Below are 23,430 nucleotides of genomic sequence, written 5' to 3' on the forward strand. Positions count from 1 at the left end.
TGTGTGCGCGCGCGTGTGTGCACATGCGTGTGTGTGTGTGCGCGTGCGTGTGTGTGTGTGCGTTTGTGTGTGTGTGTGCGTGTGCGCGCATGCATGCGTGTGCATGTCTGTGTGTGTGCGTGTGTTTGTACGTGTTGTGCTCTGTGCAGCTTGTTGCATAAGTGCCCAGTGTTTGAGCGTGTGTATTGGGTGTGCTCTCAGTGCATATGAGCTCATGTCTGTTTCTCCATCTCCCAGGGTTGTCCGTAGTGTATAAAGGTCCATTTCGCCACCTGTGTTGAGCAGCATCTCGCCAAAACACCATTGTCTGTCTAGAGGGGGCGCTGTGTCGGTCCTGGGAGTCCTCAAGAGATGGTTAGGGGTGAGGGGGTGGGACTGGGTGGGGGCCACGCCTCCGGCATTCCGCACACCTACCCAGCAATCATTGTCATTGGTCCTTTCCCGCGGCTCCCCATCCAATTGAATAGCTTGGATTCTTCAGCTGTCTTCGCGTGTCCCCCCTGTCCAAGTTCCCCTGTCCAGGAAGTGCAAGCTTACCAGTCATCTCCCCTTCCCCTCAGCGTTGCCACAGCAACACGCTCACGTGCCACATTTCACAGACACACACACAGTGAACTACCTTCGCGTACGCATACACACAGACACACATAGTATTCACATAAACCTCGCTTATTGTGAGGGTGTTCATGTGGCACTGCCCACCTCGCCACCCTCCCCCTCCCCATACCCCCCCACTGTATCAAAGTGGACCATTCTGGAGTGGGCTGTGTGCCCAGAGCCCTATGGAGCTTAGGGCAGGAGTAGTCCATTCCACTGAGCTGGCGGGGTGGGAGGGGGGTAGGGCTCTGCAGTCCGGTGACGCGGAGATTGCACTGGACAACCAGCTCTCTTCCTTTTTTTGTTTCGTTTTGTTTTGTTTTGTTTTGTTGTTCTTTTTCTTAATCTTTTTTAAACTACATTTTTACTGCTAAAGTTCATGTAGGAATTATGATCGTTATTGTTATGATTATTGTTATTACGGCATTTCCTTTAAAAAAAAAAAAAGTTCATTATTGTTATGATTATAATGATGATTATTATAAATATTATTATTAAAAGGAAAAAAGTTATGTGTTGTAAAGAAGAGAACACTTTTGTTCTAATTACATGTGTAATTCTGCACTTTTTGTTCAACTGGTCACCTTGTTCCTTTATCTCCTGTTGACGTTCCTCTTTCCTGTTTTCCTTTTTCCTTTCTTCTCTCCCTCTTTCTCTCCCACTTTCTCTCCCTCTTCCCCCTCTCCTTCTCTCTTCAAAGTCCATTAGGCTGTACTTCCAAATCTAAGCTTTCACCACACATCTCCTCCATCTTTCTCTCTCTCTCTCTCTCTCTCTCTTTCCATCTCTCTCTCTCCCTCTCTCTCCCTCCTCTCTCCCTCCCTCCCTCCCTCCTCTGCTCCCCATTTTACTCCCGTGACAGTGTGTGTCATTGTGAATAGTCGTCGATCTCTCATTTTCTCTCCTGACTCTGTACAGTCATGTATAGACCAGAACGGCAGTTTCTGTTCATATCAATACGTATTTTTGTTTTGTTTTGTTTTTTCCTTGTGGGGCGGGAGGGGTGGGTGGGCGGGGTAGGGATTTTATTATTATTTTTATATTAATATTAATATTCATGTTTGTATTTCTTTGATGTCTTCAGGTTTTTTTTCTCTAAAGAGATTTCTAGCCAAAACAGGAGAGGTGTGGAGCTGAGAGGGCAGAAAGATATCCTCTCCGTAAGATGTTTGTGATAATGATTGTTCGTTTCACTTTTATTATAATTACAAGTTGTGTGTTTTTTTTTTTTTTTGTTTTTTTTTAAAGACACTTGAAGCGGAGCGTTGTAGTAAATATCGCTGGTATCATTTCAATGATCGTTGTTCCCTAGTTTGTTGCTGTCATCTGTAGGGGGGCGATATTGCATTGGGTTGGGGGAGGGGTGTTGCGAGGCATGGAATTCAAACGGAAACATATCAATGGAAGCACTGGGTGGAGGAGGTGGGGGGGGGCGGGGGGCGCAGGACTGTCCCAGGTCATCTGAGGACCCGTTATTCCTCTCCTGCTCCACCCCCCCCCCCCCAATTATCATTCTCCCTCGACCACCGGCTGACTTTTTCGAATACCCCCCCCCCCCCCCCCCAAACCAGAACTGGCCCTCTTCACCTGATTTGGGAAATGGACCCTTTGCTTTCCTCTAATACTGTGGGGGGAATTTCGGCTTGAGCTTGTGTGGATCCCCCCCCCTCCCCCCCAACCCCCTTCAACCGATTTGGTGGTCATATCCCGAAAACAAGGACCCACTCTATACCGAGACGTCTGGGTGACAAGCCCAACCAGCCCCCCACCTCCACCACAGCCCCACCCCCACCCCCACCCCCACCCCCTTGGTGTCGACCGAGGACGGCCGTGGATGTGAACGTCAGCTCTCGCTTTCCCGGTTAGCGGCAGCGGCGCGAGGTTTCCTGCGCGCTCCCCTGCACCGCCTTCCCATCGCCACGGCTACGCTACCCTTCCGCTGCGCCGCTGCGTCTCAAGACGAGGCCTCCAGACAACGCTTCCTGGTCTCTCGCCGTGGAAACGAGGGCAGCCGGGCCGTGCCACTGTAAAACTGGGACTGGGGGGGGGGGTGAGGAAGACAAAACCTTAATAAAGCTTGAATTTACCATGCAGTATATAACCCTGGTGGAGATTACTGTTATACTGACACCCCTTCAGTGTAAAATGGCCAAATGAAGGGGAACAGAGAAGAGAACCCCCCCATTTCTCATACCTCACTGTGTCTCCTAGTCTGTGTACAGCTTGTGCGTTTGCTGACGGCAAGCTGTCCCCCCCCCACCCCCCCACCCTCGTTAGTTTCGTCTCCTCTCTGTATTTGTTCCCTTCTGACCGAAGGGCACAATTGTCCACTGTATCACTGACCTCTGTCTCTTTTCGTTTTTAGCTCTGTATTTTTCTTCTTTCTGTTTATTTTTTTTTTCTTCTTTTTTTTGTTGGAGTACAAAAATACTAAAGTGCGACAATGACTAAAAAAAGATCCCAACCAAACTAAGATGAATAAATATATATATAAATAAAGAAATGGAAAAATTAAAATGTGTGAAGCGGACTTTGAATGGTCGTGTGTGTGCATGTGCGGGGGGGTGGGGGGGTTTAAATTTCCGATTCTTCAGCTCAAAAGTTTGTCTGCCTTTTGTCTGTACATGGTTAACGGCTTGACAGTGTATTTTTCAGTAGCCGTACTCATACCCATCAGGACTGTGTAACATGGAGCTTTAGGAAACTCAAAATGGACACGCACAACAGAAACGAGCTCCTTGATGACTCGCAGAGCAGAAGGATAGTTTGTCAGGGTGATTCATGTGAATAGACAGATCCATGAGGACGTCTAGCATGTTGTTGGGGGGGGATACTAATTTACCCAAAGTAGGTGTCTTTTAATATGTAATATGTTTTACATATATTTTCATATTTATTCATTTCTTGTGCTGTTAAAATGAGGCACACTGTGACGTCGGCGAAGCGGGGCTGTTGGTGTGAATTCCCTGCAGGTGAGGATCGTCAGCACTGCCTTGGTTTAACGCCATCTTCTGTTCTTTAGGAAACTGGAAACAGAAGCCGGGCACGTTGTCAAAAGCTCTGGGTTCCCGTTTCATAAGTGTCTGCTCTGGAAATGCCTGTCCTGTGTGCAACAATCCCCACCATGGTTCTGAATGATACATGTCTCCGACCTTGAGCATCCTTGGGGTGAAGTCTGCTTACAGTGCAGGAGTTCATCGGGGGAAACTGGAAGGAGCTGATGTCATAATGTGCTCTAAATATCCGCCTCCATCCGTCTGCGCGACTGCAGGAGGGCTCTGGGATCGGCTTCTCCTGCCTGCGCAAACCTGCAGTGCAGAGGCTTCTTCAGGCCAGAGCAGCCGAGCTCAGAGACGATGCTGCTGCTGCTGCGTGTGTGTTTACGCGGAGCGGGCGATTGGTAGGGGGAGGCAGCGGGGGGGGGGGAGCGGGGACCGGCGGATAAATCGGTGGAACCCGGAATCTGTCCTCGTTTGCTGATCCGGAGAGCGCATTTGGACAGAGATCAGAGGCGCTAACCGACCGACAGCCCTCCCCCTGGGAGCTCCCCGGCGCTTAACGGGCCAGGCTTGATCGATACGGCAGGCAGCACGCCCTGCGCTGTCCCGCTTCTCCCTCCCTCCCCCGCGTGGCGGCGGCGGCGGCGGCGGCATGACTGCCTGCGTCAGACGGCGATAGCGGGCGCAGCCGCGGAGCGTTCGGGGCTGAGCAGCGGACGATCCAGCGGCTAGCGGGCGGTGATGCAGGAGCCGCCAGCCGGCCCAATCCCCCTGTCTGCCAGAGCGCGCGGCACGTAGGTAACAGCCTCCTGCATGCCTGGAGTGTGTGTGTGCGTGCGTGTGTATGTGCGTGCGTGCGTGTGTATGTGTGTCAGTGTGCATCTGTTTGTGTATGCGTCTGTGTGTGAGTCAGTGGGAGCAACTGTATATTTGTGTGTGTGTGTGTATGACTGTGCATCTGTATGTGTGAGTGTTTTTGTCAGTGTGTGTACGTGTGTGTGTCTGCATACATGTGTATGTCTGTTTATTTGTGTCAGTGTGTTAATTTCTATGCATGTGTGTGTATATGTGCCTGTTTCCACATGTATGCATAGCTCTGTGTGTGTGCGTGCGTAGGTGCATGTGTGTGTGTGTGTGTGTGTGTATTCATGTTTGTGAGTGTGTGTGTTTGTGTGCGTGTATGTGTGTGCGCGCGAGTGTGTGTTTGTGTGTGTGTGTGTGTGTGTGTGTGTGTGTGTGTGTGTGTGAGTGTGTGTTTATGTGTGTGTGTGTGTGTGTGTGTGTGTGGGGCAGGAGAAATGGGCACGTCTGCATGCTGCCTGCAGATGAAAAACAAGCCGTTTGCCAGCTCGCGCTGATGCGCATGCCCTGCCTTTTTCACCCGCTGTGTTCGCTGGCGTCGGTCAGTCCTCCATGCCCGAGCACTGAGCACATCATCTGGCACAGGGCTGATTCCAGCGGTCTGTGCATTTTTTTTAGTCCGGCCCACGACTGACTAAAATTTACTGCTTTGTTTTGAGTTTTTATCTTTTGTTATGGGCAAGATGGATTACTCGCTGAGGAATAATTCCAAAATGGTGTCACATAACCCCTCCAGCCGACAATGGCTGCATAGCATTTTCTCCCAGCCTTCAGCTTTACGCATTTGACAAATGAAACCGCCAGCCGGTGAATTGCAGGAGTACAAATGCGCGAGTCTGTGTGAAATATGAAAGTTTGGCTCCGCTTCTCCAGTCTCTGTGCTGTTGGTCGGTCTGTCTGTCTCTGTACATCACTGCCTGTCTATTAATCTGCACCTGTCCATGCCTGTTCACCTGTTCACTTTCTCTCTCAGTCTATCTCTCTTTCTCTCTCTCTCACGCACACACACACGCACACACACGCTGCCTGGCTTTCCCATCAGTGTTGTCCATCCATCTCTTTCCTGTCTTTCTGTTTTTGAGTTTGTGTGTTTCTGCGCAGGTCACTGTGACCGGGCCGTCCTGCCGGACTCAGGATGCAGTGTGCGGGTCAGAACCCGGGGGTCAACACCGCTGTGCTGCTGTTGCAGACCTGGGCTTGGGTCCGGACCGGTGAGAATCAGAACCGCACGCAGCGGGCCCGCACACGGGGCGAGCCCGCACACGGGACATGACAAAGCGGGACGCGTCGTCCCGTCACAAAAAACGTCATCAGCAACTGCTGATCCGACACTGACCCATCATTCGGGTCATGAATGTCATTGCTTGGTACAGTAGAAATGATCATCACAGAAATGATTTGAAGTATAATTAAATACTGAAGTATAATTAAATAAGAGTGTAATTGCTATCATTTTACACATGAAATGGCAGAAATGTGTCACGCAAAAGAGAATTTTTCACTTTACAGCCTTGTTTGTGATTTCCATTTCTCAACACCTAAACACTCAGGTGCCATTGATGCCTTACCTAAAATCGACGGACAGTTGCGCTCTGCAGTCACGCTGCAAGAGAACATCACCCATCAATTCAACTGCCAATCAGAGGGGTGGAACCCGCAAGCCCCGCCCCTACTGACCTGGTACCTGAATGGGGAGAGGCAGGAGCAGCTGTCAGGCGGCGGAACGGGGCAGCTGGTGATGACGTCACAGGAAGTGCCGGGCGCGCCGGAGGGGGAGTCCAAACGCAACAGCACGTTCACGCTGAGGGCCAGGAAGTGGGACCGGGAGCTGGTGTGCGCCGCCTCGGACCCCCGAAACGGGGAGAGCTACAACGCCACCGTCATTCTCAATGTGCAGTGTGAGTGCTCACCTTCATCCACTTAGCCTAATGGTGCAGCGGGCCAATATGCTGGGCCAGTTGTTGGTCACAACCACCCGTATATTTATAAGCATGTTTTCCAAGCCTAATGTATGCACTGATGATAGCTTGCTATTGAAATTATTTTGTGCCTCCTGCTCTCTGTGCTAATGGAATGAATTTAGCATAAAAAAAAACTTTTGATTCTTTTTAATGTGGGCACTATGCCTATCCCCAGTCAGATTTCAAAATCAAGCTTTATTTCATGTCTAACCCCGGCACTGACTAGTCTTCCATTATTGACAGAAATATTACCCCACCATTGTGGTTAAAAAAACAGGCTGGCCTGAGTCTTCTTTTACTTCCTCTGCTCTCTCACATAGTTCTGCCGGAGATTGTGCGCGTAAATGCACACTACAGCGACACCTCCGATCCAGGCCTGTCTTTGGTCCTCTTCGCCTTGGTTCGCTCCAACCCCCCCGCCACCATCACCTGGGTGGACCAGTCCGGCCGTCTGGTGGCCAACACCTCTGACTTCCTCATCATGGACTCGCGCAGTTACCCCTGGCTCATGAACCACACGCTGCGGGTGACCCTGAGCAGCCTGGCGGGGAACGTCTCCGTCAACGCCAACAACAGCCTGGGCGTCGCCCAGAGCAACCTCACTCTCGCCGGTCAGTCGCCATGGTTTCCCCCCAGGCGGGCTGAAGAAGGGCCTGAACACTCAGGACTGCTGGCCTGCTTTGCCGGTCCACTGTTCGGGCCTTGGAGGGGCCAGTGCCACTCCCTGGTGTTAATGTCCTACAGCGCCAGCCCTAGGGGTTTTGGTGGCCCTAGACCAGAATGTTGTTGTGCCACAAAAGTGCTAAAAAAAATTTAAGAAAATAAAATTTTTACATGTGCGGCCCAGGGGTGCTTCTGGCCCTTAAACGACTACATAGAGCGGTTATGTCAGCGCCCATTTCTGATGTCATTCTCCCACTGAAAGATGGGCACTAAAATATAATGTTTTTTTTTAAATATAATGGGCTACCTGTGCCAAATAGAGGTGGAAAGTTCAGGTTCAGAAAGTAGAACACCTCCCCAGTATTTTGTTCTAGTCACCTGGATGTGTTAATTAGCACAATTCTTTAGTCAGGAGGTAGACCCAATTAGTGAAAACAGCTGGCTTTTTTACTTCCTGACCCCTGGACTTTCCACCTCTGGTGATAACCCCATCCTTGACTATAGCCTTGCTGCTTTGCTCCAGCTGACCACTGGCATGCACTAGCTTGCCCGGCGTTAGCATTGCTGTGCAAGTGTGTTTATTGTAACAGAAAGCCCCTTTCTGACAAGGTCAGGGGGCCTTGTGCGTCTCTTACTCCTGTCCCTTTCCCTCTTCCCTGACACAGAGTTCCTGCAGTCCAGCGTGGAGGTGCCAGTGCTGGGCATCGTCACCGGGGGCGCCGTTGGGTTCGTCACCCTCCTCATCCTCACCCTGCTGCTCCTCTGTCTGCTCCACAAGAACAAGGGGAAGGATGTAGGTGAGAAGGGGAATGACTGAGGAGAAAGGCAAGAAATGGGGGGATGACATTGCATTGCATTTATTTAGCAGACGCTTTCATCCAAAGCGACGTACAAAAGTGCATTTCATGGTCATTGGAAGAACTACAAAACACAGGTTCGATAAGGTACAATAATCATTTCGTACAGCTATTTATAGCCAATGAGCATGAAAGATGAAAGCTGACGCTGTTGAAAAAGATGGGTCATGACAGGAGAGGACAGATGAATGAAAGAGTAAACACTGGAAATGAGGGGAGGTCATAAAGACTAAGAGAACTGATAGAGCCAGGTTCCTAGCAGGTTGTTGAAACATTTCCTGTCTCGGAAATACTGGGAAATTATTTGTTTTTGTCATTTTTTGTGAGGTCACACAAAATGTCCCAAGAAAAAAAAAGTATATGTGTAATCTGGACCTATTTACAATGTATTTGGAATGTTGTGGTTTGAGGGTAGTAAAAAAAAGAGAAGGGTTTCAAAGTCATTGCTACAATGTTGTTTTACATAAAACAACATTCCAGAACATTACGCCAGCGTTCTAATGTAATCTAATGTATTTTCTCTTGTTGGTTTTAGAGAAAGCAGTGGAAATCACAATACCCAAGAGGCAAGTGTGGCATGGTGATGAAGTGCACTCATCCTGTTCTTTGCAGATTAGAGTGCCATGTGCATCCTCCTGTTCTGGCTCTGTCTGATGTTTTTCATGTGTGTTCTGAGCCAGTGATGACAGACATGAACTCTATAGTGGGTGGAGCTAAGATACGCCGTCAATCACAAAGTCAAATGAGCCAATTGGTCAGCGTATACATGTGATTGATCCACTTGTTTTTTATGGAGATCATGAGGTCTCTCAATCCTATAACTATTTTCAACCTGTACTGTATTTTTTTGTATGCTTTTGCGTGTGGGTGTGTGTGTGTGCACGTGTGTGGGTGTGTACTTGTGGTGTATGTTTATGTTTGTGTGTATTTGCGCTTATGCGGGTGTGTGTATGTTCGCCTGTTTATGTGTATGATTGTGTCCATGTGTGTTTGTGTGTGTCTGTTGTGGCAGTGAGTCACCCAATGTACAGGTGGGCAATGTGTATCTACCACGAGAAAACATGTCCCTGCCCTCGAACCTGCAGCTCCATGACCTCAGCACCCTCCGCAAAGGTGAGAGATTCAGCTGGGGGCTGGGTATGTGGGCGGAGTCAAGGAGCACTAGCTAACCCTGAAGCCATACATCCTTCAACAAGGCATGCTGGGATAGCCGGCGTTGTGAAGTAAGCCGGCGGAGCGACCAGAAAGACGGGGAACACGGTGCGATAACCAATCAGATTGAAGATCCGATGTGTTACCTGTCTCGGATTTCAAATTTTATTTCCCCATTCCACATAGATCGGTAAAGGCGGACTCCTTAATTATTGCTGTGTGGGGGTTTCCAAAATATATGATAAAATATGCCAGGTGATCTCATTGGAGGATGTGTGACTTCAGCCATAGAAAAAGACATAAATAACTAACAACAGGCTCCTAGCACCCCTGACCAATCACAGACACCGACACAACACAGTCTATCTGCACAGATTGTAATGAGACCTCCGCTCCAGTTGGGGCACTGAGAGTACGCTGGTTCTTTCTGATGCTGTCTGTGTGCCTGTGCCATGCCTGCTACAGGAATGGGGGAGCGAAGGCATAATCCAGGAGAGAGAAAGAAAGAGGGAGAGGAGGAAGAGGACCTAACTGCTGCCTACGCTGCCCGAGGTGCCCCCATCACACTAACATGAATCTACCAGTCACACTGATGCTGATTCCCCATCACACTAACATGAATCTATGAGTCACACTGATGCTGATTCCCCATCACACTAACATGAATCTATGAGTCACACTGATGCTGATTCCCCATCACACTAACATGAATCTACGAGTCACACTGGTGCTGATTCCCCATCACACTAACATGAATCTATGAGTCACACTGGTGCTGATTCCCTATCACACTAACATGAATCTATGAGTCACACTGGTGCTGATTCCCTATCACACTAACATGAATCTATGAGTCACACTGATGCTGATTCCCTATCACACTAACATGAATCTACTGGTCACACTGATGCTGATTCCCTATCACACTAACATGAATCTACCAGTCACACTGATGCTGATTCCCTATCACACTAACATGAATCTACTAGTCACACTGATGCTGATTCCCCATCACACTAACATGAATCTATGAGTCACACTGATGCTGATTCCCTATCACACTAACATGAATCTATGAGTCACACTGGTGCTGATTCCCCATCACACTAACATGAATCTACCAGTCACACTGATGCTGATTCTCCATCACACTAACATGAATCTACCAGTCACACTGATGCTGATTCCCCATTATACTAACTTTCAACTAATAATCACACTGATCCTAATTCCCCATTGCATGGGACATGTGTGAGAGTGCATGTGTGAACCTGTGTGTGGATCTCCCCAGGGTTCTCCAAGTTCCCCATGGTGGGCTACATCTACAAGGCGAACAGCATGAGCAGCGATGAAATCTGGCTCTGACCACTCCCCCCCTCCCCATGGAGCAGGGGGGTCACACACCTGTCCAGTCAGATGCCCAGCGGACCTGCCAGTCAACCAACTGATGAATCGCTCTGCCAATCAGGACAACCGGTGCTGAGGGGGGCAGGCTAAGGCAGGGAGAGACAGCAGGAAGAAAAAGCACATAACGTCAGACTGGGCCATTTCTCTGAGAAAAGAGGTTGAATCAACAACGATGGCCAGGCTAAATCCCTGTTTCAATACACACCTTAAACTGATTTGTCTGGATCGAAAAACAGTGGGGACAACAATGACTGAGAAATTGTATTAAGGGGAATCAAGGCTGGGTTGCACTCTCTTTAGCCACTATAGCAGCTATGTGACATGCCAGTGTTAAGCTCTGGTCCCAGATCAGTTTATCCTCATGTATTCCTGACCACTGACACTTTGTGTGAAAAGATTGAACTGGTGCAGGGTCAGTGACTAGGGGACACATCTCTGTACTGTCTGTTGGCCACACTCCCAGAACCCTCTGCTTCAATGTGGAATGTTAAATGTGATCACTTCCTTTGTGTGACTATGAGAATGACCATGACAATGTATGACGTGAAACAGTATATTTCTATAGACTTACATGCACCTGGGAATGCACATAGACATAATCTAATTGGTAGCTATAAATAATCTAATAAAGATGATTGTGTAATTCACTACTTCCTTGGCTGGCTCTGTTCAGGTTTTGTGCTTTGGTTAATTGGTGCCTAATATACCAAGCCAACAGGTGGAGCCAAAGTTTAAGTGTCATGAACAGAATAAATATACAGTAGAACAGGAATGGCCAAAACCTGGTTCTGTGGAGCCAACAGCCGCTTTAGATCCAAGAAACCAGACGAAGTGAGTTAACTGTGCAACAGACTGCTTTATTTGACCAGTTAATTTCCAAGTAACTACAAAGACCAGCAAACCCTGTGGCTCTCCAGGACCTGGTATACCCACCTCCGCAGCAGAACTTCTATTATCCCGCATTCTAATTTCCAGAATGTTCTACTTATTGGAATTTTGGCTGTTTTTTCCCCCCCCTCATTTATGCATTTTTGACATTTATTCCCCTACCCAAGGGTTCTACTAGGGATTTTGGGCCCCAAGGAAAGATCTCATATCATGCCCCACCACCCCAGGCCACCAAGTCCCTGCACAATTTGTTTAGGGGCCCTGTCAGTCAGAGCCCTTGGAATTGTCCGCCAGGGCCCTTGAAATCATCCTAACTTCCCCCCCTTATGGTGCCATTGCCCCTACCCAAAGGGACCTATGTAATCAGCCCACTGCAAACCTCTCCCATAGACTCACCGGTCGGGGTGAGGAAATAATTAATAATATGTCATTTAAAAAATAAAAAAAAACTATCGAAAATATGCCAAGGCATGCAATTTCGGGACCTTAATTAACAAATTAACAAATATGCCACTTGCTCAACACCAAATGTACATTGTCTTGCCTTTATTTTGTGGTGGATTTGTGAAGACAATGCACAAAATGTCTATTTTTCTTTGAGAATGGCATGTGCTGTGAAGCTGTATGGCCATCAATAAATTGGCTTTAAACAACCAAACAGCTATGCTAATATGGCTCCAACGTTATCTTTGGAGCGCTATCTGGAACTTTCTACTTTTCCGGTAGCACTGATTCCCCAAGGGCGCTGGGTAGTAGAGGTTCTACTGTATGCCCTTTTGGATGAGGTGAGGTTTGCAGCATGAATATGTGACCGAAATATCTACAGGAACTGCGTGATGTTATGGAGTCAGTATGGACCAAAATCCCTAAGGAATGTTTCCAGCCCCTAGTTAAATCCACGCTACAGAGAATTTTGGCTGTCCTGGAGGCAACAGGGGGTAAAGAGACCCTGCCTGGTTGACAGCCAGCAGGGGGCACTATATTCCCAAATCAGAGAAAGGGAAGTCAGGGGTGACGTGACACTGTTCATCAAACCGGGCTGCAGGTGCTTTTGTGGAAGCCTTGAGCATCTGAATGCGCAATGCAAAAATATGCGAGTGTGGGAGTTTGTGTGTGAGAGAGAGCTTCCTGGTGAAGTGCTCTGCCGCATGGCAGCCATATGGCTGTGGGTGGAGGGAGGTGAGGATGTGCAGGAGGCTGTTTCTATGTAAATAGGATGCAGTGGGATGGCTAATTGGGCCTGGAGTGACTGTTACTCAGTGTTTGCCCAAAAACATGCAAGGCTGGTGCTTGTGTTGCCAGCAGACCTTGTCCTAGATGTGTTTGCGTGTAAGTACGTGTTTGTGTGTGTGTGTTTGTGTGTGTTTGGAGAGAGAGAGAGAGTGAGAGAGATGGGGGGGGGGGAGAGCAGATGGCAGTTTTAGGTCACAGGGTGTTGCGGGTTGCCGTTACCGTGCAGGAAACAGCTTGTGGGAACTCTTCTTTGTCTCGTTGCCGCTGCTCCCTTTGCAGTGGGGAGTTGTGAGCAGGCTGTTTTCTCTCAGCCGCTCAGGAATGCCCCACAGCCAAAAGGCAAAAAACTCAATAACCACTTAATCCCCATCATGACGATACAGTGGCAACGGATAATGATGCGTGTCACACCTAAAGCAAACGTGCCAAGTTGGGCCCCCCCACCCCCGTATTTCACAAGTTGCAAAATGGGAACCTTCACAATCCCCCAACCCACCCACACCCCCACCACCGACTCATGTAGACACCACACACTAACCCCACCTGTCCCTCAACGTTGCAGCCTTGCGGTCACATCTTTATTGTTTTTCTTTTTGTCGCATTTTACCGGAAAGCGACAGCCATCCCGGATGCAGCGACGCCGCCTAGCTTCAGCGAGGCGGAGCTGCCGGGCCCTTGAATTCAGCCAATCGTACGCGCTTCCCCTGCCGGGACAGAGAGATGGAAGGGTGCGGTGACAGACTGTGAGAGAGGCGGACAGAAGAGAAGCAGTCTCCTTGACTTTCTGAGAAAGCTCGGAGAGCTCAGCCAAGTGGTGACTCCACAGGTACGTCCCCGATCTCGTCTCGTGAAAGAATAGGAAGGGACCCACGATCCATCCATTAAAGTGTAAACTAAAGAAAAGAATTTCTATAGAATATCAGCACTGTTAGATATAGCAATAAAGAATAGCGATAGCTTCTTATGCTGCTATGATGACAGGTAAATTGTTATCACCCAATAACACGTTGCCATAATTAGATGTTTTATACTATAATTATAAAAAATCTTTTATGATTTATAACCATGCTATATCATTTTAGAAAAAAAATGCTCATTGCCATTTAAAAAGTATATTAATAATTGATATCTGCCATGTAATTTGATAGATTGCTTCAAAGTCTCTTAATGCACAAATCTACTTCTGTACATTGTTGAAAGAAGTTTGCAATGGCATACGTCTATGTGTAAAAACTCATGAATTGTGTGGTTTTTCAGTTTGATCTTTCGCAAGAAGAATAATTTGGTTTATATTTAGATAAATACAACAATAAACAGAAACAAACAAAAAAAAATGTTTTAAACCTAAAGCATATATAAAACGGGACAAGCATGTTCACTGCTATGAAATGTCAGTTACAGTGGAAACAATATGGGACATAAATTCTGTTTTGCCACATGAATAGAAACATACTCTGATTCATTCATGTGTATGGTTTTAAAATTAGGGAAATATTTAATAATTCATAGAGAATATGATTTAATGTGACATTTATTTGAAATGATATTGGATCATCATTTCCATTTTGTCAATAAAGTGTATGTTTTACTAAAACCACACGTTTTTTCTGTGACCTTAAAAACACAAAGAATATGTCTGCCAAAACTGTCATTTAACATGCTTGACAAAATGAAGCAGAGTGGAAAATAGTGAGTTTCTGGCAATATTTGTGCAGTGAAAGCGACGCAACGATGTGGCAACTCAACTGTGCAAACTGTGTTTTGTATAAAATGGATGATGGAGACAGAAAATGGCGTCCCTTCAACTAGGGCCTGCTTAGCTCAGGAAGTATACAGCACTTACGACAGCCCGACTGCTTATAGGGTTCTACCTGACATTTATACAAAGGAGTCGGGCTCAACATTTGAGGTAAAAAATAAAGGCTCTTGCTCGCTGTGTTGTTTTTCTATACAACATAAAAATTCTTAAACATGTTAAAAGGAACATAGATGCAACACAAAAGACAGTGGTCTGATATGGCAACGGTAAAGTTGGGTATGTCAAAACTGTAGGGTCTTCAGATGGAACCCGATTGTTCTGAAAACTCATAATAGGCCTTTTGTCCTACAGATTCTGTAACGGATCTCTGCAAGTGGGAAGCGAGAAGATAAAATGGAGGGGAAAAGGATTGTCCATTTAGTGTATGTGATGGTTATGTTGACTTTAGCTGGTAAGAATACTAAACATTTTTTTCTGTGTGTGTGTTTGGACGTCCCAATAATGTTAACCCGAAACAGAGTTTCTTTCTTAAATGTTATATAGTCCATGGGTAGGATAGCACATTATACTGTTTAAAAACCGCTGTACTTTTGATTTGGCCACAATGTTAAATGTACAATTTGTGAGTGTTTTTTGTTAAAAGCATTACATCACATTACAATCACTTAGCAGATGTTTGTAACCAGGAAAACTATTACAAAATGGAGCCAAAATGGCTGAATTGTAAAAAAAAGTCATATACTTCTCAAGTAATCTTTTCCCTGCAGGTGTGTCCATTTGTACATATGTTTATGTGTTTGTTACTTATAATATATAGCAGTTTTGTAATGCATAGATGAAGTCACTAAACTGTAGGTCTTTAGTCCCATAGCAACAGTTATAGGCCCTTGTTCTACTTACTGCCACCATAACAAACTGTTTCTTCTGTTCACAGCTTCTGCAGATGAAAAAGGTACAGTACTGTATATATTGTGCTTTATACAGTGTGTGTGTGCTTATTCATGATTTGTCTGCCAACAAGTCTTTGACTTTGGGTCATGCATACTATTCCCATTCTTAACTGCCTTGGATTTTTAATGTATTTTCATTAGGTTAAATGAGACAAATTAAATCAAGAGAAATATGCATGCATTGCCACAAAGGCATACACTGTTCTATATGTTTCTTTAAAAAAAATTTTCTTTAAAAATTCAAATTTTTTATTTTAATTTTTTTTTAAGAAGGTGAAGTGGCTTGACAGAAGTCTTTTATATCGATTCACATTACATTGAACACATAGCATGAGATATGCACATTTCTCTGTGTACAACTTGGCTGTGGTTAAATAATGTGTGCTTGTCAGCTTTAAACTAAATTCAAAAATTTGAGGTCAGTTCTGTTGAATTTATCACACACTTTAATTTTTCATTGTTAAAAAAATGTAAAGAAATAATATTGAAATGTGCAAACTTCATATAAAAAGAAACATTTTGTGCACACTGATTTAATGCTTTTGGTAGTCTCTTTAGGATGAGGCGATATCGCATACCTATCCATACAGGCATTTAAAATCAGAGTGTAATCTTTCAGAGAGTTCAATCATATATATATATATTTAATTGATTGCGGACATATTATCAAAGTTAAAAAAGTGTTTGGCATTGGATTAGAAAATCCAAAATGGAAGCTCACACACTTATGCAACAAAGACAAAGTGATATTAAGTTTTATTTTAGCATGTTATCGTTAGTGTTTTGACCCATAGGTCTTCATCTGAAATACAGTGGACCACAAATAGCCTTTTCACATTTATCAGATTTACATATTTGTATATGTTGATAATGTGATTGCCAACCTAATGCAAACTGAGTTGAGACAATGGAAGTCTTGTGTACATTAGGATCTTAAGAAATAATTTTATATTTGATATACAATACAGCAAAAAAGAACCAAAGCATATATAAAGAACTTTACTGCATGAATTCATACATTAGGCTTCTGTTTTGCACATGTCATACTCTGTCATCAGTGATTAAATTATAGATTTTATTGATTTTGACATATTCATAATTTGTTCCTTACCTTAGATAGTTGCAAACTGTTGGAACAGAAAGAGACATGGGGACACTAGGCAAAGTGTCCCCAAATCTATATTTTTAGCACCAAAGCTGTTCTGGATCCTTCTCTTCACTGTCACTTTATAAATTTGTTTCTTTATTGCAACTAATCCTATAGTTACGTTATGTTGCCACTTAAGACTCTTTCTAATCTCTTAGATCTAATCCTTCCATATATACATTTTTTTAGCCATGCTATAAAAAGTGGTATTTCATTACCAATACCAGGATCATATTAATATTTCCATTCAAGGAAATTTCCTTCCAGGCATAATAGCACAACCCTAAACAACCTTTGATTTCAGTTTTACTTACAATAACCTATTGAAAAATTATCACACTGTGACAGTTCATTCAAACCAATTACAACTGAATGTATAATCTTGAGATGTACTTCCATATTATATCTCCAGTTTGAAGAGCCCAGATTTATCTATGATTCCACATTCATCATGGATATATTCCTTATATGCAGTCTGGTTGTCTATGGTTGTCTGGTGCCTGAGCTTCTAATTCAGTATGATTCCGTCATGTGGCAGGGCGTCTTCATTTATTTTAACAATAGCTGTCTGCTAATTACAAAAATAATTTGATACCGTTACCCTTTTTTTTGTTCTTTTGTACAGGCAATTCACAGATCACAACCGATGATGCTGGAGAAGGTGTCAAACTCACCTGTAAAAACGCAAAGAAATGGATTATAGGTAGAAAAGAGATTTTGAACCAAACAGAAATAGTACTCGAGTACAAGGATGACAGTTCGGGCGAATACACATGCCAGACTGATGATGACAATGTGAAGATCTTGGTAAAATTTCGAAGTAAGTGAAGTAAAAGAAAAACATAAACTATCACAAAAACATGCTGTTAAAAAGCTGTTGAGGAATTAAGTGGTACTGATAGTATTTGCCAAAAAAAAAGGATTTTAGTTGATGCTGAAAAATTTTATTTTCCTTCAGCCATATTTTGCCTTTGGAGCTTAAATTATGAAAATTAATGCTAATACCAGTTAGCAACGAATTCCATTGTTTAGAGGCTTTTATACAAAAAGTTAACTGGCCAAATTTAGGAATGCATTTAGGAGCAGGACAATCTTCTCTAAACTCTCTTATATGATTTCATTTAGAGGGCACTGTGATCATTATTTTAACTGTGTTATTACCACAGAACTAGATCATTTGTTCTCTTACATTTCTGTGGTTATTATCTTATTTCCTTATGGAGTCATTGTTAGACATCAGAGCCAATGAACAGCTCGCACTATAATGTCACTGTTAGCTGCCTGTTACCAAATAAGCGCACTTGCCTACTATTGTCTATAGCTGTTGAGTAACTTTAAGTTACTGAGACAACGTTAAGTAGGCAAAATTTTCTTTATATGTAGTATACTTAAAATCCCAGGAAGGTGTATTGTTTGGTTTCAATAATTTTAGACAACTCATTATTTTAGACAAATTCCATATTCATAAGTCCAAATCTAGCAATAGAAAACCTTTATTTATTAAACCCAGGAATACATACAAGCTGTTTAAACAATGGATTTGTGTACCATCTTTGAGGTATTTTTGTAAATATATCCCTTGGCTGTTTGTTATTATGTTTTTGTGTATGTTCAATTTGCAATAAAAAAGCAGCTATGCTGATATTTCCTTCAACAACAACACGTAAGCAAGGCCGTGCAAGGGCGGAACGACTTACAACACGCACGTTTGCAGAATAGTATGGAGGATATTTTTCACATACTGTCCGTTGCGTACTAAAAATACCCACTAAAAAGTATGCAATAGGCAGCATATGCTTTGAGGACACAATAGTTAGGAGGCTGATTCGGACATCTCCCACTGTGATGTCACTGTTAGCTCACCTGGACGGCACTGCCAAAGAATATCTCCCACTGTGATGTCACTGTTAGCTCACCTGGACGGCACTGCCAACGAATATCTCCCACTGTGATGTCACTGTTAGCTCACCTGGACGGCACTGCCAACGAATATCTCCCACTGTGATGTCACTGTTAGCTCACCTGGACGGCACTGCCAATGAATATCTCCCACTGTGATGTCACTGTTAGCTCACCTGGACGGCACTGCCAACGAATATCTCCCACTGTGATGTACCTCCCACTGCGGGATTTTCAGCATGTAACTGTCTGTGAGGAAACTAAACACGCTGTGATGTCACTCTGCTTATTACCCGCCTATGTTTCTAGCCTGTGACAACTGTGTGGACTTGGATGTTGGGACCGTGGCTGGGATCGTCGTGGGAGAGGTCATTGCCACGGCTTTAATCGGAGTGGCCGTCTACCTCCTTGCCTCCCAGCCCCAGGGAAAGGTCTACCGTCAGGCCAACAAAGGTGAGCAGCCTCTCTCCTTTAGCTACTAGGACAGCTTACAACAGATAAATTACCAGGGCCACATACGGTATGGATGAGCACAGGTTTATCATAATTACGATCAAGGCAATATTGATATTAAACAAATCCATGCACTATTCCTACTATGAGCTCGTCAGCCTTTACAATTTCAGTTATGTTGCATTTATCTTGCCTTTTGACCTCACCAATCTAACACAATGAACATTTTTGTGGTGAAAAGTTGGCGAAATGCTGTTGAGGCTTTCAGGTGAAAACCTGAACTGTATTTGGTTGAAAAGTGCAAGTTTTCTAGCTGATGAGGACATAGACAGGTAACATCCAGGTAAAACCTGAGCTATATTGGGGTTAACCTAGTTAATTTATGTAAAAATGTCTCTCAGCCTAGATTTCCACGCCTCGAGATTTCAAAATTTCGGCTTTATGTATATATGAATGCATAACCTGTGTAACCTGACATACAAGCCTCTGAGTTATGGACAAATCATTCAGCCAAACAGGGTATAAACCTCGAAATAGCACGCACAGTTAGGCCCTATGCATTTTATGCAATATGGAGCTTAAAATTAGCTTAACATACACACACACACACGCACGCATGCACTCACACACACACACACACACACACACACACATTCATTAATTGATTATTGGTCTACATCTGGACATTTACAGATGGCTGTTTGTGCATGCTGTGTTTTACTCGATTTTTGTTAAGTGCATCAGAGGCTCAGTAGAGAAAAATTCCCATCTGTTCCATCTCTTCCAGCGTCGGACCGACAGAACCTTATTCAGAACCAGCAGAATGACTCCACTTACCAGGTGCGCAATCAGTACTAGCAATGAATTATGGGTATAATCCTGGCTTTTGTTTCTTTTAGCACCCAAGCCAGCAATTTCATGCTCACTGTCACTCCTCTGATTGTATCACTATTTTCCTTATCCCTTTTAATCTCCCTACTTCTTTCCCTCTCCCTTAACTTATATCTCTCTGATTCTCCCTGCGCCCCCCCCCCCCCGCTTCCTTTGACTCTTCCTCTCCCTGACAGCCCCTCTCCCACGGCAATGCCTCCGAGTACAGCCAGCTGGAGCCAAGGCGTGGGAGGAAGCATTGACCGCGCCCGCGCAAAAACACCCTGCGGTCAGCTCAAGGTGGCCGACCCCCAGACCTGATGACGACCGTAACCACAAGGCCCTGTGTTTACGCTCATAGCATCATGCACATCATGTGATCCTCACCGACCAATAGCCTGACAGGTCACCTATATAAATATACACAGCATGTTCATTTTCAATTTAATCGTCCATAGCCAGTACCCTGACAGGCCATCTGTATAAATGTACAAAATAAGTTTATGTTTGTGTTTAATGAACCCCTCCCCAGCCAGTGGCCCGGTAGGTGTCCTATTTGAATACACACAGTATGTTTATATTTTACGTAACCTGGATTTCTCTTCATTCAGAACCTACGAAATCACCATGATATTGACATGTCCTATGTTTATTATCACCTATATTGTTGCATTGTTTTGTATTGTTTTGTCTGTTTTGTTGCTTTGCTTTGACCTTGATCCCTTGTGAGCAATGGGAAACAAATGTTTGAGGGTAAAAGGAAAATCAAATTCTATATATATATATATAGGCTGTGCATTTAATCGAGCCATTATTCTTCTTTAATGTGCCTTCATATCTTGGACTTTGTTTTGCTGCATATTATTTATATACATGCAAGATAACTATTTCAATAAAATATTGGCCTATGTAAACAATATGGACAATACTGTGCATGTACCATGAGGTTTCATCCATGCAAAATATGTCACTGTGTGGAATACTGTATTTACTTGCAATTAGGATATTCTTGTGATTGTCATGTTTTTCACTTGCTCGTTTAATCTCTTAGTGCAGCCATGGCAACTTTCAATAGATTGCAGTGTTTTTTTTTCAAAGCCCTTCACAGTGAAAGGGGGAAGCTTTGACCACAACTGGTATATAACACCCACCTGGGTGATGCAGGGAAGCCATTTTGTGCTCAAACACTCACCACACTGATATGACTACAACAGGGCCCACATGTACTTGTGGCAAACACGCCTGCCACAGGCCACCGAAGTGGCTTTCCTTGGGGCCCTCCAGCACAGAGACACAGGGAGATGATGTTAAAACAGTCCACATTTATTTTCGAGGGTTTGGCAAGATGTTACAGCCAAGTGAGCAGATCTTAAACACTGTCATGACAGAGAAGCTCCTGGTGTGGGTGGGGATGGCAGATTTAACCTGTGCGCAGTGATTACATTACATTACATTACATTCATTTGGCAGACGCTTTTATCCAAAGCGACGTACAAGAAGTGCATTTTCAATGCACTCACTACGCACAGGTGCAGCCACTCCTGTTCCTGGGTCCAATTAGCCTGGCCAATTATCTAATTCTTAACCAATTATCCAATTGGCCAGGTCTAATTAGCTTGACCCAGGGCAGGTGTGGCTGCTTAAACCAGCCATCCCCACACCACAGTACTCTATCAGGGCTGATTCTGCACTAGAAACTTTGCTGTGCATCTTCATGATAAGCACCCTTATGCTTCTTTGTGCAGAGCTGGTACCTACACATTCCTGAAAAGGTATTTCTTGACATTGTTAAGCAGATTGCTTGATGGCATTATGGAAATTGCAGTTAATGTGGAAAATGGCTACTACTAAACAACATCAATGTTACAGTCCAATGGAAAAAAAGAGACAAAGTTTGATTAAATGACCAGTTGATTGACAGTCGAATGAAAACGAGGGTGGGCTTTTATTGTGCCCAGCGATGCCAAGGCTCAGGAGCGCTCAGACTGACAGGGGTCCTCAAAAAATATTAGAACATCAGATTTTCTTGGGTGGGACCCAATGTGAGGTTATTTCGTGGGGCCCAAAATCCCTGGTGACACCCCTGACCAAACCTACAGTCAGCAAAAACCTTCTTTATAGATTTTCCCTTGATAGATGGTCAAATCCTGAGAAACATATTTTACAAGCCCCAGTCCAGACAGACATGGTTGGGTGTTGTATGGAAGAATGTAAGCTATGTCATTTGTTCTGTTGTCACATTGATCACTTCAATGTTCGATTACTCATTCTATCACATAACTGTCTCAGTGATTTAAATCAATCATGGTTCATTGCTCACTTTATTCACAATACACTGTAGGAATTTTGTTCCTTGCTACTAGTTGATAGCTTAGCACGGAATATGCAGTGCACTTCCTTACTTGTATTTTCAACCTAATTTGGTTTAAAATATTTTTTTTTATTTGCTGATTTGTAGTGTGGATCTACCTCACGCCACAGTTACATACAATTGGATACTTTTAAAACAGAAAATAGTTCAAAATAAAATAATGTCATCCTTTAATCATATTAAAGAAAATACAGCACAAAATAAATTGTTTTCAGTTTTCCAGTTGAAGTGAAATACCAGAGTGGTTTTGAACTGGAAGATAAATAAATAGCTGGTAATAACAGCTAAGACATGTATATAAAAACAAAAACAAAACAAATCTTTGTTTTTGTACACCACACTCCTGCATAGTAAGCGATTAGCTCAGGTAAGTTTTCATAATTAGCCAACATTAATTAGGTAACACACTTTTTAATGTTGCTTTTATCTGGTCGGTATCTGCTGATGGGTCGGAAATAGTTCCATGAGTGATCATGTCTTAAAGTAGCCTATATTTCAAAGAAATTGCTTTCATGTTATTTTCCATGTTTATGATAATTAAAATTCAGTGTCGGGCAAAATTATTTACATTTCTGAAAAATAAAACTAACATCTGTTATTTGCAAAAGTATTCAGACCCCTGTGCTAAATGAATGCCAGTGCAAAAAACAAAAACAAAATCAGTCAATGGTTGATACAGTGTGTTGAGTGGACTTTGCATGTGTGCTAAAAATACTTTTTTTCATAGTGAGTTTGAGAGAAAGACACAAAATGAAGACCTTTATTAGCAAGCCATGGCATATCATGCACGCTCATGACAATGACACTGAACAGCTCAAGAATGACATTTTTAATGGCTTGCAGACACTGGAATACACTGCAGACTTCATAGGATAGTTTTGTGTGTACGGTGCAATGACTCACAGCTTTCAAAGTTCTCCCTTAATTCTCCTGGCGTGGATTTAATGAAGAGGCACATTGATGACAATACATAGATCCAGTGATTATCCTTGCCTAACAGTTTACTGCAAGAGTGCCGGAAATGGAGGCCAGGGGACTCAACTTTGTCTCAACCTTCAAGCCGTTCACTATAGAAAAATGAAGATTAACTTGTTGATTAATTAAATTTACAGGCACCTTCTAAGTAGACAAGATGCTCTGCATACGGTCAGGAAGTTCTCTGGTGTTCAGAATTGCTGTGAAGCTGCTATTGAAGCAAGGCTGACAAACTGCGGTTTGCCCTAAGCTCTGAGAGTCGAGAACTGAGCAGAGGCTCAACGCCCCCGACGCAAGCACACACACACACACACAGACACACACAGACACACAGACGCACACCACATGCATGAACACATACACACAAACATGTGCGCACACACACGCA

General features: G+C 44.1%; 3 protein-coding genes across 9 annotated transcripts in view; all 3 read left to right on the top strand.

Annotated features, from left to right (window-relative positions):
- sik3 (SIK family kinase 3) overlaps positions 1–3,114 on the top strand; it is a 32,543-nt gene extending 29,429 nt beyond the window's left edge. For all 4 annotated transcript variants that reach the window (XM_064300923.1, XM_064300928.1, XM_064300927.1 and 1 more), the window contains one exon: positions 238–3,114. Coding sequence is in view for 1 of the 4 variants with exons in the window: in XM_064300928.1 (XP_064156998.1) it covers positions 238–249 (12 nt within the window). In the remaining 3 variants the exon portion in view is untranslated. The remainder of the gene's footprint in view (positions 1–237) is intronic.
- An 879-nt stretch (positions 3,115–3,993) lies between these two features.
- LOC135235483 (transmembrane protein 25) lies at positions 3,994–11,144 on the top strand. Of its 3 annotated transcripts, none has more exons than XM_064300931.1 (9): positions 3,994–4,394; positions 5,540–5,668; positions 6,008–6,355; positions 6,739–7,029; positions 7,747–7,878; positions 8,474–8,508; positions 8,955–9,051; positions 9,556–9,642; positions 10,382–11,144. In XM_064300931.1, exons 2-9 carry the CDS (start codon positions 5,593–5,595, stop codon positions 10,453–10,455), a joined length of 1,140 nt encoding a protein of 379 aa, XP_064157001.1. In that variant the 5' UTR covers positions 3,994–4,394; positions 5,540–5,592; the 3' UTR covers positions 10,456–11,144. The 3 variants fall into 3 exon arrangements, with proteins under 3 accessions (XP_064157001.1, XP_064156999.1, XP_064157000.1); XM_064300929.1 differs by having other exon boundaries at positions 3,995–4,394; positions 5,559–5,668; XM_064300930.1 differs by having other exon boundaries at positions 3,995–4,390; positions 5,559–5,668.
- A 2,146-nt stretch (positions 11,145–13,290) lies between these two features.
- Positions 13,291–20,483, top strand: LOC135236291 (T-cell surface glycoprotein CD3 delta chain-like). Of its 2 annotated transcripts, XM_064302560.1 has the most exons (7): positions 13,291–13,444; positions 14,729–14,828; positions 15,312–15,329; positions 17,100–17,294; positions 18,683–18,826; positions 19,614–19,666; positions 19,894–20,483. In XM_064302560.1, the coding sequence occupies exons 2-7, from the start codon at positions 14,771–14,773 to the stop codon at positions 19,957–19,959; spliced, it is 534 nt and encodes a 177-aa protein (XP_064158630.1). In that variant the 5' UTR covers positions 13,291–13,444; positions 14,729–14,770; the 3' UTR covers positions 19,960–20,483. The 2 variants fall into 2 exon arrangements, with proteins under 2 accessions (XP_064158630.1, XP_064158631.1); XM_064302561.1 differs by lacking the exon at positions 15,312–15,329.
- The last annotated feature ends 2,947 nt before the right edge of the window (positions 20,484–23,430 follow it).

This window comes from Anguilla rostrata, chromosome 12 (assembly GCF_018555375.3).
Source record: "Anguilla rostrata isolate EN2019 chromosome 12, ASM1855537v3, whole genome shotgun sequence".
Lineage (NCBI taxonomy): Eukaryota > Metazoa > Chordata > Actinopteri > Anguilliformes > Anguillidae > Anguilla > Anguilla rostrata.